Source organism: Chelonia mydas, chromosome 5, assembly GCF_015237465.2.
Source record: "Chelonia mydas isolate rCheMyd1 chromosome 5, rCheMyd1.pri.v2, whole genome shotgun sequence".
NCBI classification, from domain to species: Eukaryota; Metazoa; Chordata; order Testudines; family Cheloniidae; genus Chelonia; species Chelonia mydas.
The window spans coordinates 93,754,786-93,767,747 of NC_051245.2; the positions used below are offsets into that span (position 1 = coordinate 93,754,786).

The following is a 12,962-nucleotide window of genomic DNA, read 5'->3' on the forward strand; positions in this document are numbered from 1 at the left end:
TATGGTAGATATTTTTGGTATTAAACAAATGATACGTAGACAGGTGAGCTGTGGGGATATGTTGGACTGTTCACTCTCCAAACTCTAAATATGAATGGGGCCCTCGTCATAGGGAAAGCAAGGTACATGGTCTCTAGTCATTCTTTACTTGATATAAGTTGAGACAAAACCAACTCCTAGCTGTGTAAGTCAATCTTGAGCAATGTTTGAGCTGTGACCATCAGATCAGATATTATGTGTCATTCATCCAAGAAAGGCTATATTCCGCCATGTTAGCTATAAATCATCAGAACTGACAAGTTCAGGTAAGGAAAACATATTGCAATCTTTAAACTAGTATTGTCTCAAGGTGGAGAAAAGGAGCATCTAATGTTTTCTTTTCCTCATTATTAGAAAGCAAAACACAAGAGCAAACACAGATAACTGGGCTCTCGAATAATGAAACACAGTGGACTTGATCTTGCAGGTAATGAGTGCCTTCTGTGAGGTGCTGTGCACTTTCTACTCTCCTTACTCTCACTGAAAGTTTAGGGTACTTGGCACTTTAGAGCAGTGGTCCCCAAATTCTTTATGTCGCTCCCCCCTTACTTGTAATGTAAACTGATCACATCCCCCTATGAGCTGGGGCCAGGAACAGGACTGGGGGCTGAGACTGGAGCTAGAGCCAGGGCCAGAAGGGAAGAGCTGTGGCTGTGAGCAGGGCTGGGGCTGGAAGCAAAGCTGGGGCCTTGGCTGCGGTTGGGGCGAGAGCTGGAGCCAGAGCAGAGCTGGGAGCAGAGTGGGGCTGGGTGGTGCTCCCTCCCCACCCCCTGTAATGGCTGGCCCAGGCCCTGCCGAGCCCCCCGAGACATTCCTCCCTCACAGTTTGGGGACCACTGCTTTAGAGGCTCAGGCCCTGAGTGAAAGGAATTACAACAGTTTCTAAGTTTCACTTTCTAGGAACATCTTTAGAATCAACATTGAAGAATACAGAGATGGAATATTTGTTTTAAATATGTCTCATGGGATACACATCTCAGGTTTGTGATGAATCAAAGGGGACAGCAGGCATGCCTCCCCACCCCACCCCCCATCACCCCGTCACTTCTGGGCATAGATGTCACTAAAATAAGCCCATACCATTTTCCTAGTTCCTATTCATTAAAATGACCAGGTCTGTGGTTGTGTAAAGGAGGGAGGGAGGGGGAGGGGGAGAAGAGAAAGACATTAATCAAATAGTTTGTTTGACATAGTATATAGATAAAAGATCTTGTGTCAACAAATCTCAATGAAATTTACAGCCCTGCTAGAGATTAGACCAGTTCAAGGGCCAAAGGTATCAATCTCAACCTGTAATGAAGTTACTCATTAATCAAAATCCATACCAGCACATGATAGTACTTTATTGCTTTCATAATAATGGAGTTTGTAGGTAGCAACCTAGAATCCTCTCTCTATGGTGTAGCAATGACTGATAGTTCTATACAGAGGTTTTTTCCCCTTTCTTTTTGGTTTGTTTCTGACAACCAGAAAAGATACATGAGTTTAACATATAGAGATGAATTTACAATCACAAATGCAGTGTTATGGGGATGTTTTAGAAATGACCTGAAATAGCTTTGAGGTCACTTATTCAATACTTGTTAATGGTTGCCTCCTCTTTAACTGAAACTTTATGGCAATCAGAATTTCCTGCCTACTGATATATTGTTACCACTCCAGCAATATCACAAATACTGCCATTTATTCAAATCTATCTATCTACATCACCGTGAGTGTCCTGATAGGATAGGGACTAAAGCAACATACAAATTAGACAGATCAAATAAAGACAACTACACATGCTCCAAAAGGCTGGGAAAAGATCCTGTCATGACTCTGATCCAAAGAGAACAGCATCAACAAAGAATTACTGCAAATGTATTACATTTCGGATAAAAATGCTTTTTTCAAAATGCACAATGAACCATTAAACAAACTTTGTCATTTCAATACAGTACTGCAATAAAATACAGAAAGCATGGATAGAGAAAGCATAGAGAAAATCATAGCCTCAAGGATTGAAAATGTGATCTCAAATGGGTTGTAACTAGATCTGGTCATAAAAACTTTGATAGAACCATTTTTTTGTTCTGAAAATGCAGTTCCATCAAAATTGAAATGCTTCACAAAATCACCTTGACTTTTCAGAAATTTCATTTCCGAGAAAAAACAGCGGGGGGAGTTTCAGACGCTGTTGAAACATCCTGTTTTGACATTTTAGCAATGAAATGTTTCAAATTTTTTAGAAATATTTTATTTTGTAATATCACATACAATTGTTATTGTATTATAAAATTTTAAAAGTTCAAATCAAAATAAAACATTTTGATTTTGTCCAAACAAAATGTTTCGATTGATCTGAAATATTTTTTTCCCTGAATTCTCTTTCATGATAATTTAGAAATGTTCATGTTGCCCTCTGATTTGGGACATAAACCAAATTTTAACATCCGTAGCCTGACATAATATAATAATATCTAGTTCTTATATAGGGCTTCTCATGATTAGATATCAAAGACTTCACAATCTTTCATGTATTTCAACTCACAACACCCCTGTGAGGTAAGGAAGTGGCATTATCCCCATTTCACAGATGGGGAAATGAGGCTTAGAGAGGCTAAGTGACTTGCCCAAGGTCACACAGGAAGTCTGTGGTAGAGCAGGAAATTGAACTTGGGTCTCCCAAGACCTAAATTCTCCCAGCCCCATTATCTTGACTTTCATGAGCAGGAGATATCCACCTTTGATCCTTCCTACCATGTCAGAGAAGAGATTCTGTATGTTAAACTTTTTTATTTTAATAAAAAGAAAAGGAGTACTTGTGGCATCTTAGAGACTAACCAATTTATTTGAGCATAAGCTTTCGTGAGCTACAGCTCACTTCATCGGATGCATCTGATGAAGTGAGCTGTAGCTCACGAAAGCTTATGCTCAAATAAATTGGTTAGTCTCTAAGGTGCCACAAGTATTCCTTTTCTTTTTGCGAATACAGACTAACACGGCTCTTACTCTGAAACCTTTTATTTTAATTAAACGTTTTCTGAAATTCTGGATCAAGCACCCCTCCCCTCCTCTTCCTCTCCACCTGAGTTAACATCATAAATAAAACAGTACTACTACTTTGCACTTCTATGCATGGGCCAGGAGAGCCAGTAATTCTGTCACTGCCAGTATCATGGTAACCACAAACATGTACCACAGGGCAGCAAGAACAAGCTGCCTTACTCCCATGACACCAATACTCAATATGTGGCATATGGACAGCAGTGCTATGGTACAGTTGGAGACTCCTGCAATATGCTATTTCTCATAGCAGAAATCATATTCCTGCAGTTATACTTACACCTGTATTCAATGTATATGATTTTGTGAACTAATAAATATACAATAAAATGCTTTAATTAGTAAGTATAGCACAATCATTGAGCAATGTGAGTGGTTTCTATCAAAATCTGTTTGGTATAATAGCCATCATTTAATAAGTATCCTTTTCCCTTCCAGTGCCAAGCAGCAGCATTGACAGGGCCCAGTACACATCACTTCCAGCCTTCCCAGGATAAGCACTGTTTGTCACAATAGGAGGTTTTAGAAAGGGAGAATCCATGAGGTTTAAGGGAGATAAGGAAATTATATATAACCAGGGACGAAAGACTCCCTAGAGCTAAACTGGAGAGTTCCCAGGGACTGTGGTAGCCTCCACCAAAACATACTATACACCTAGCTCGAGAGACTTGACCATCCTTTTTCAAAACTTAGTTAATTATTTGGTAGTTTTAAACTGCACCCATTGAGTGCTCTGAGTGTACACATAAAAAAGGATCCTCACAGCCTATCAGGAGTCACAGATATCACCCCTTTGAACCCACATATGCATTCCTTAACGCACCTCCTCATCAAGAACCTGGAAAAACAGAGGGACCTTGTATCATGCACATAATATCAAAGGTTTCAGGTCTAGTGGACCAAAAAGGGAAGCAAGTTCCAAAGTCAAGAGCCCTTCACTGAAAATTCCCTATTGTATACACATAAATATTCCCCTACTGTATGTCAAGGCTTATTGAGGAGATTTTAAAATTATGCCAGAAATTCAGTAAGTTGAGTCATGCTTGAGGCAGGGACAACAATATGCCTTTCAAGGGATCAGTGATAAGGCTCAGTGATAAATATATAAAAAATCTGGGAAGTCTGGTTATTGCATAGTCTCTGATCAAAGCCCAGCAACGCTGGAACCAGGGGCCAAAACCCAAGTCACTCCCTATCCTGATTGGTGACCTACCCATAAAGCATATACTCTTATCTGCGCTTGAAGATAAGGCAACTCGGAATATACTGTTATTTGCAAATTACCTTTGGTCTGTGTCCTTTTTGTTTCTCAATTGCAATTTTTAAAAGCATAAAATACAAATGATTCTCACAATTCAAAACTATCTTTGTAAAGCAGCTTTAGGAAAACTCTTGCTAGTATACATCAAATTCTAAAGATCTGGGCTTATGGTTCCATGCAGCATTCACACCAGAGATGATATTCCACTGAAAAAGTGTCTATCCTAAAATTAAACATCTTCTTACATGACAGTTTCAAAAAAGTACATTTCCCTCTCAAGCCTGATGACATTCAAGCCATCGAGTCTCAAAATGCTTACTTCAGTTTAGGGCCCTGCTCTCATCTGAGCTACATAGGTGACCTTGTGGGGGAAAGAGGGTTGCAGGGCCAGGATTCCAACCAAGTGTTCAATAGAGCACTAGCAAAGGAGATCAAGACCGTAATGGTTAGCACAACACAAACCCAAAAGGGTGGTCTCACAACTGTGGAAATGGCCAACACAAACTAGCATATATGCTCACCTGAAGACCATGCTGTTCTTATTCAAAGGAGCAGAAACGTGGGCCCCAGCAAATGTCTTCTCCAAACTGTCCTGATCCTTCTCCACTCTGCCTCACAAACATCCTGCTGCTGAATAGGACTAGGCAGTGGCCTGGCTCCCTCTCACTTGCTGACCTGGATCAGATTTGGTCCTACATTCGTTTAATATAGGACCAAATGCCTTTGGATGTGTGATCTATATCCTAAGAAACAAGTGTCTTTGAAGCCAGGCTGGTTTACCATAGGCAAAATTTTCAGCAAACTGGGAAATATGATGATCCTATTATTAAACTGCAGTCATTTGCCTAATTTGATGCTCCCTTCTTCCAAAGCCTGGATATACTCTGACTAAAATACTTCACTTAGGCCATGCAACACAAATTAAGGACATACTATAGTTAAAATCCGTTTGGGTAGCCAAGATCTCCAGTCCAAGCTTTAACTGTGACTGTTACATGTTAAAAAAATTAAAATAAAAGTTTGCTTGTGTGCTTGTGTCAGACTAAAAGCAACACACAGTCAGATGGAATCGTTCATTATCTAACACACCATATCTGTGTGCCTACTACTGTCACAAAGACATAATTCTGGCCTCCATTCCCTTGCTTGCTGATACAGCTGACATTGGAGTCAATGGGAATTATTTGTATTACGCGGGGTCTTGGAGGCAGGGAACTGGGCAGCCAGAGAGGAGGGGTTTTTTTTCCCTTTCTCAAATAGACCATGGTTATGTCCCTTCCCCTCCCCACTGATGAAACTTTATTCTATAGTTAAAAATTCCAAGAGCACCGCAATAGGAAGCACTCATTATACTTGTAAAGAGTTTACAGACCCTTCCTTAGTTCATGTAAAACTGAGAAGAAAGTTTGCCTTTTTCTGAAGATACTATTTTGTCCCCTACAGAGGATCATAGCACAGCAAATAAACGATTAGCATGAATCAGAGCCAATGGCTGCCTTTATACTTACCATGTACCACATGCTTGGCCACTTGGGATCATTGAAATAAGTGGATTGGGTACCACCAGGTTTATAATCCCTCTTTATCCTTCTTTTAACTACCTGTTGTTGTATCCACTCCACCTGCCAACAAAAAAAATATTTGGTAAGTGTTAGGGTTCCATGGAGATTATCAAGAAATGTGAGCAATCTTGGGAAGTTTCCCATTACTGAAGTCCAAGTCTATTTCATCTTAAAGTGTTCATTTTGGCAAAGGGAATGCAAAGCTCACCTTGTCATTTAGTTCGCAGGAAAATATACCAAATTAGTTAGTACTACATGTTGCTATGCACAACTATTTAAATCCCCTCTTAACAGGACTTAATTAGCTATCATCTATTGACCAATGCCATTGCATATTTTATTATTCTTTATTATTAATAATAAATAATTAATAAACACCCCATTTTTTATTTATAAACACAAAGATTAACAGTTACTCAAAAGAAAACGAATGGGATTTCCAAGGGCTTTTTTTTCTTTTTCCTTTATTTAAGTTTTTTCTTGTCAACTGCTAATACTGCAATGTATTCAAAAGCTCTATTTAACCAATAACTGAATCAACCTCATGAAAAGACCAAAAAAATAAGTTATAATTCATTGCAATGAGATTATTTGTCACGATTCACTCAGTTTTCAGGAACTGTATTTTCTGTAAAATTAAAGTACTTCCCAGAAAAAAGCAGCAGAGTACAGACTAATAGGTTAAATTACAACAAGAAGCTCAAAATATAAATGAAATAAGAGATCAGGGTCAAAATCAGGCTTCCAAAGTTAAGCTTCTTCTCTGTCAGACACCTCATCAAAGACTCTAAACACATTCAGAAAGGCGATACCAAAAGTGACATCCAGTCCACAGCAGATATTAATTTGTAATGCTTCTCCCCACCCCCAACACCATTAACCTTTCTAAATGGGAACTTGCTGCTATAAATGTAAATATTGTAAACTATCCACAGTCAAACCCAGATTTTACTTGCATGCTTGTGGCTTACCAACAGCTCATATTGCTGCTGTATTGCTGGTACAGAATAAAAATATAAAAGTTCAATTCACATCTTCCAAAGAAAGAAACGCAGCCGTCACCTGCTAACAGCTTGCTCTGTACCTTGCACTCCTGATTCCCAGGCATGTACACACACACACGCACAAAAATAAACTTTACTTTCAAAGCACATCTTTATTTTCTTGTTCCAGCTCAGAGTCACTAGCTAAGGACAATATTAATGTTTTCCCATAGCAGAAAAATGTGTCCAACCATTCATTCTTAATTCTAGTTCAAATCCTGAGATCCTAAACCAGGCAAAACTCCAACTGATTATAATGGGAGTTATGCATGAGTGAAAATTGATGGCCCCATGCTTCCCTGGCTTCTGAAGACAGGGAATGCAGATCATGGTGAGAGGAGAAAGAGGGATCTTTGAACCTGTGGAATCCCTTCTGTGAGGGAGTTCTATGGGGTACCACTTCCATATGGTGGTAGACGACAGTGTGGGGACTGTGAAAACATAGTTTTTCCCTCTGCACTAAGCAACATCGCTACCTGAGAATTGCTTCAGGTCAGCGGTAGCGGCATGGTTTCGACAGAAAGAGCTGGGATGTCAACGGGCACAGAATAGGAGGGAGCTGGTTGATGCTGTGTAAGCAAGTTGAAGTCCCTTTTCTCTGTCAAATCCTCCAAAATCTACCCCCTTATATCTGTGGGTGGTAGGGAATTGAGAAAGTTTTGATAAGTCCCCTTTCTCTTCTGGCCACCTCTTTCCTCTTCCAACAGTACGTCTGGCTTGGCTGAAATCCATCTCATGGACTTCTCAGCAAGCCTGGGAATATTTACTGGGTTGTCTGCTGCCATTAAATATTACACACTGCAGAGCTTCATTCAGAAAGGGAAGGCAGCCAATCATTCCTGGGCACCTCTGAAGCAGCAAATTCCTGGAGTATCCAAGACATATAGAGTGTAGCTGGCCAGATGCCAAGAGAGAGGACCAAAGACCTGAGTCTCTACTGATGGCAATTACTGAACACAGAAGAGAGACAGATTAAGGTTAAATGGGAGCCACATTATTTTTAACTCTGTCCCATCAAAAAAGTTGGTGTCCCATAGATCTTCAACAGATGCTCCCTCCCAGCCCCCTATTGGCGGCATGAAATCTCTCTTCCAGACCCTGAAAATGGATCCTTGTTTTTTTCCAACTCTTCCTGCCATGTAAAACAACCCAACGCTTCCTAGCACATACAAGGCCACATGTGCTGCACCTTAGCTGACTCACTGGCAAACTAGGTCCCCTTGGACCATGAACCTGTCTTAATCTGACCCTGACTTGTTGAGGTCAGGGAGAAGTGAAACTTCAATACAGCTGAATAAGCAATCAAAGTTTTCAAGGCTTATGCAAACCCAAACTCCAAATCTTTTTTTGATTTAGCCTTTATTGCTTATGACTAGTCACATTTTCAGTATAACAAGGGATCTCTGATGTCTACACTGCACAAATATTTACACTCTGCTGCTGACCATAAAAAAGTTGAAAGTGAATGCAAAATAACAGTGCTTGTGAAGGCTGAAATCTGTATTAACAAATACAGCAATGTGATCTCAACACTAATCTGCATATAGATGTCTCAAGAGGTACAAATAGTTTATTTTGTCTCAGATCAAATAACTGAGAACACTTATCATAAAATTCCTTAGTGCCAGCAATCATAAACCCTCCCTCACTGCACCATTCCCATCCACCATGGACCCAGAGCAATTACTTGGCACATAGAGAGATTCTGATGTATAAAATTGAACTCATTTGTAAATCAGTGTTCTCATCATTTAGGAGCACAAGGGCTTTGCATTTCAATATACTATCGACGGAGATTGTTTCAGGAAACAATTCACTGTGTTTGGCAAAAGAGGCTAGCAATTGTGTTTTAAAGAACCTATTTGTCTATCACTGGGATCAGACCTGAGAGGTACTGAATGTTTCCTGCAAGATGAGCACCCTTCACTCCTAATGAAGTAAGTGGGAGCTGAGGATGTGAGCACTTTGCAGAAGGTGCTCTGAAGCTTGCAAGATCAGGTCCAAATACTGGAATGACAGATGATATAACTCACTGTCCTACCATAACACCAAACTGTAAATACATATATACAGCAGATACATATACACCATCATTGCACCATAATGATGCATTCTGATACACTGAGCCTGATTCTCCACTGACTTGCTCCTTGTATTTCAAATATGCTGACCAGCTCTACAGAAGGACCTCAGAAAAATCGAGGAGCCATCTCCTGCACTTTACACACTCCAAAAGGGACCACCACAAACATGAAATGATCACATGCTCCCACACACTGGAAGAAAAAAATCAGGAAACTTACCTGGATATCATGCAGGAAACCCAAAACATCAGTCTAAAAAACCTGATGACAGCAATCCAACACAAAAACAAAAAGTGGAACCAACTACAACAGCTCCACAACCAACAGAACACCACCTCTAGGAGAAACCAAGACACCGTGACCCACCATATGGACACTACAAGACACCCCAGCATCATTAACCTACCAAGACTACCCTTAACCAAAGCTGAAGGGCCGGTACTCTCCAAAGGACTGAACTTCTGCCCCACCACAGAACCTGACACTATATTAACATGTGGAAAACTAAAAGAATTCTTCCACTGGTTCCACCTCAAGGAATTCTTTCACAGTAAAGATGACACCACCCACAACAACCACATCCCCCCACCAGTCATATGAATAAACAGGCATCTGACTGGACACCTCCCAGTGGACAAAACTACACACTGGATCATTACAATAATTGCATCAGGAAAAAAATGGACTGTGAAATCCTCAACAAACATTACATCCACTATAATCTCTCTACCACCAAAAGGATAGCTATACATTTCCTAAAATCCAATCACCAGATAGTGATCAAACCAACAGAAAAAGGGGATGCTACAGAAGTCCTTAATTGTGATGACTGTGTCAACGAGACCAACAGACAACTCTCTGACACCACCCACTATAAAGAACTAAAAGAAGATCCCAAACCACAATTCACACCAAAATGTAAAGATACCATCAAATCCTTCCCCAAACAACTCCAAGAAAAGCTCTACAACCTCACCACCACTAAATCACTCCAGAGACTTCTACAAGCTTCCCAAGCAACACAAACCAGGGAACCAGGCAGACCGATCATATCTGACCCTGGCGCTCTTACTAAAGAAATATCAGGACTCATAGAACTCATCCTCAAACCAGTCACCACACAAAAGGCCAGATTTCTTCAAGTCACTATCAAGTTCCTCCAGAAACTCTGTAACATAAACAACTTCCCCAGAATACCTTGCCACCATATTGCCACACAATCCTTGCCACCACAGATGCCACCTCCCTAAACCTCAATATCCTCACCACGACGGTATCAAATACTGCCTGCCTCAAATACCTACAAGATAACGTACAATGCTTTCATCCTCACCCATAGTGACTTTATCTTTAACTACAAACATTTTGTCCAAACCATGAGAACAGCCATGGGAATTGGAGTGGCTCCCCAACATGTCAACCTCTTCATAGGCCAACTTGAGGAAGAATTTCTGGAAAAATGCTCCATGAAACCAATGTTATACCTGAAATATATTAATGATATTTTCATTCTCTGCACAGAAGACCTAAACTCCCTAATGGATTTCCACCACATCATCAGCAACCACTAGCCGTCCATCAAACTTGTTAGAACATTCTCACACCAGCATCAACTTCTTGGACACTGTGATCAGCCTCAACAATAGAACCATCCAAATGACTACATACAAGAAACCTACAGATCACCATACTTACCTATGTAGATCCAGCAACCACTCCAGATGCACCACAAAATTTGTTATCTACAGCCAGGCATTCAGATGTTGCAGAATTTGCTCTGAAGAGAAAGTCCAGGATAAACACACTGAAAACCACCTTCATCAGACAAGAACACTCCACCAGAGAAAAAGATCACATCTTGTCAAGGGCCACCCAAATACTCCAAGAGAACCTGCTTCCATAGGCGCCGACTCTGTGGGTGCTCCAGGGCTGGAGCACCCACGGGGAAAAATTGGTGGGTGCTCTGCACCCACCAGCAGCTCCCCACCCCAGCTCACCTCTGCCTCTCCTCCACTCCGCCTCCTCCCCTGAGCATGCCGCCGCATCCTGCTTCTCCCCCCTCACTCCCAGCACTTGTGCCGTGAAACACCTGTTTCGCGCAGCAACCCTGGGGGCGGGGGGGGGTGAGAAACACGGCGCTCTTCGGGCAGGAGACGGGGCCAAGGCGGGGATTTGGGGAGGGGTCCAATAGGGGCAGGGAGGGGTGGAGTTAGGGCGGGGACTTTGGGGCAGGGGTGGAGTAGGGCCAGGGGTGGGGCCGGGGGCGGAGCGCAAGTACCCACCGGCGCAGAAAAAAGTTGGCACCTGTGCCTGCTTCAATATAGGGGGGAAAACCACTGCCTGCACACCCCTAGCTGTCACCTACCCTCCCACAGTGGGTATCATCAAAAAATTACAACTCATATTTTTGAGAACCACATCCTGAAATAAATCTTTCTTAAACCCCATCTTCTGGTCTTCAAATAACCCCCCAAACTCACCAAGCTCATCAGAAGAAGAAAGCTCCCCAGAGACCAGGACACCAACTCAAAGCAGTACCAGACCATACAAAAAAAAAAAAGATGCAAAACCTGCAGACATATCTCCAATGCTACGATGATCAGTACCATCCTCCCACAACAACCTTTCAAGATCAATGGGTCCTACACATGCCTATCACAACATGTGGTGTACCAAACCCAGTGCACTAAATGCTACAATGACAACTATGTGGGTGAAACCAGACAATCACCACACTCTCAAATGAACTCACACAGAAACAGGATAAAAGACAAAACACCATATCACTATTTGTGAACACTTTTAACAAAGTGATCACTCGATATCTGATCTTTCAGTAATTGTCCACAAAGGAAATCTGCACAGCGCCTTCAACAGGTGAGTCTGGGTACTTAAATTCATAACGCTGTTAGTCACCAAAAATCATGAACTCAACAGGGACACTGGCTTCATAGCTCATTACAATAATTAGTAACATCTCTACCTGCTAATCCGTAATGGCCCATATCAAACCGCTTTTACATAACAATGTAACCCTATAAATGGCCTCCTACAATGTGTTACCCCTTACTCTTAACAATCTGTTCCAACTTGTATTTAACTCAGAAACTCTTTTTTCCTTCCCCAGACCTGAAGAAGAGTCCTGTGTCACTTGAAAGCTTGTACCTTACACCAACAGGAGCTGGTTCAATAGAAAGTATTACCTCACCCATCTTGTCCCTCTCTTGCTCCGTGGTTAGGCATTTATAACATCACAAAGTGGGTGTAAAATGCTACCATTCTGATTTGATTCACTTTGCACAGATACAAATGACAACACAAGGAGCCCAGATGGAGGAAAATTCAGCCCAGTTCACTGTGCCTAATCACAGTCCTCATTCCATTGGTGCTTGTGCATTTTTTTAATCAACACCCTCTGTTGGGATCTGTTTTAATAGCTGTTATAATATAATCTGTTATAATTGCATTGAGGATGTACCAACACACTCATTTGGAGTGTAATTAAAAGCATCACAGGAGACTCGTTTTCTCAGAAGAGGAGCTCAGGTGCATTAGAGACATGACATTTAGTTTACAGAAACTATCACTTCTACAGTACTCACTCCATGGAGCAACAAAGCTTTTTCCTTAGTTAGTGAACAGAAAGCTTGCCAGTTGGTCTTGTCTAAACTGTCTGATCCCTGGGCTGTAATACTGATGAATAGATCAAAACTCAGCAGTTATTTAAACGTCCTGCCATACATTTCCATTTCTCATTTCATGCATACATATACACACACTTCACTGCCCAATGGCTGGTATAGCATGGATTTGACTGATTCTGTATGAAAAAAGTTCATTTGTTTAAAAATGTTTCCTTTTAAAAAGTGTCCAGTTCACACTTCCTATCCCCTAGTCCTTGAAGGAAAATCTCTGGAGTAAGTGATTA

General features: G+C 41.2%; 1 protein-coding gene across 3 annotated transcripts in view; it reads right to left on the reverse strand.

Moving 5' to 3' along the window:
* PCSK5 (proprotein convertase subtilisin/kexin type 5) overlaps nucleotides 1-12,962 on the reverse strand; it is a 298,169-nt gene that overhangs the window by 228,775 nt on the left and 56,432 nt on the right. For all 3 annotated transcript variants that reach the window (XM_037901828.2, XM_007065550.4, XM_043547161.1), the window contains exon 3: nucleotides 5,854-5,967. In XM_037901828.2, the coding sequence (XP_037757756.1) occupies nucleotides 5,854-5,967 (114 nt within the window). The remainder of the gene's footprint in view (nucleotides 1-5,853; nucleotides 5,968-12,962) is intronic.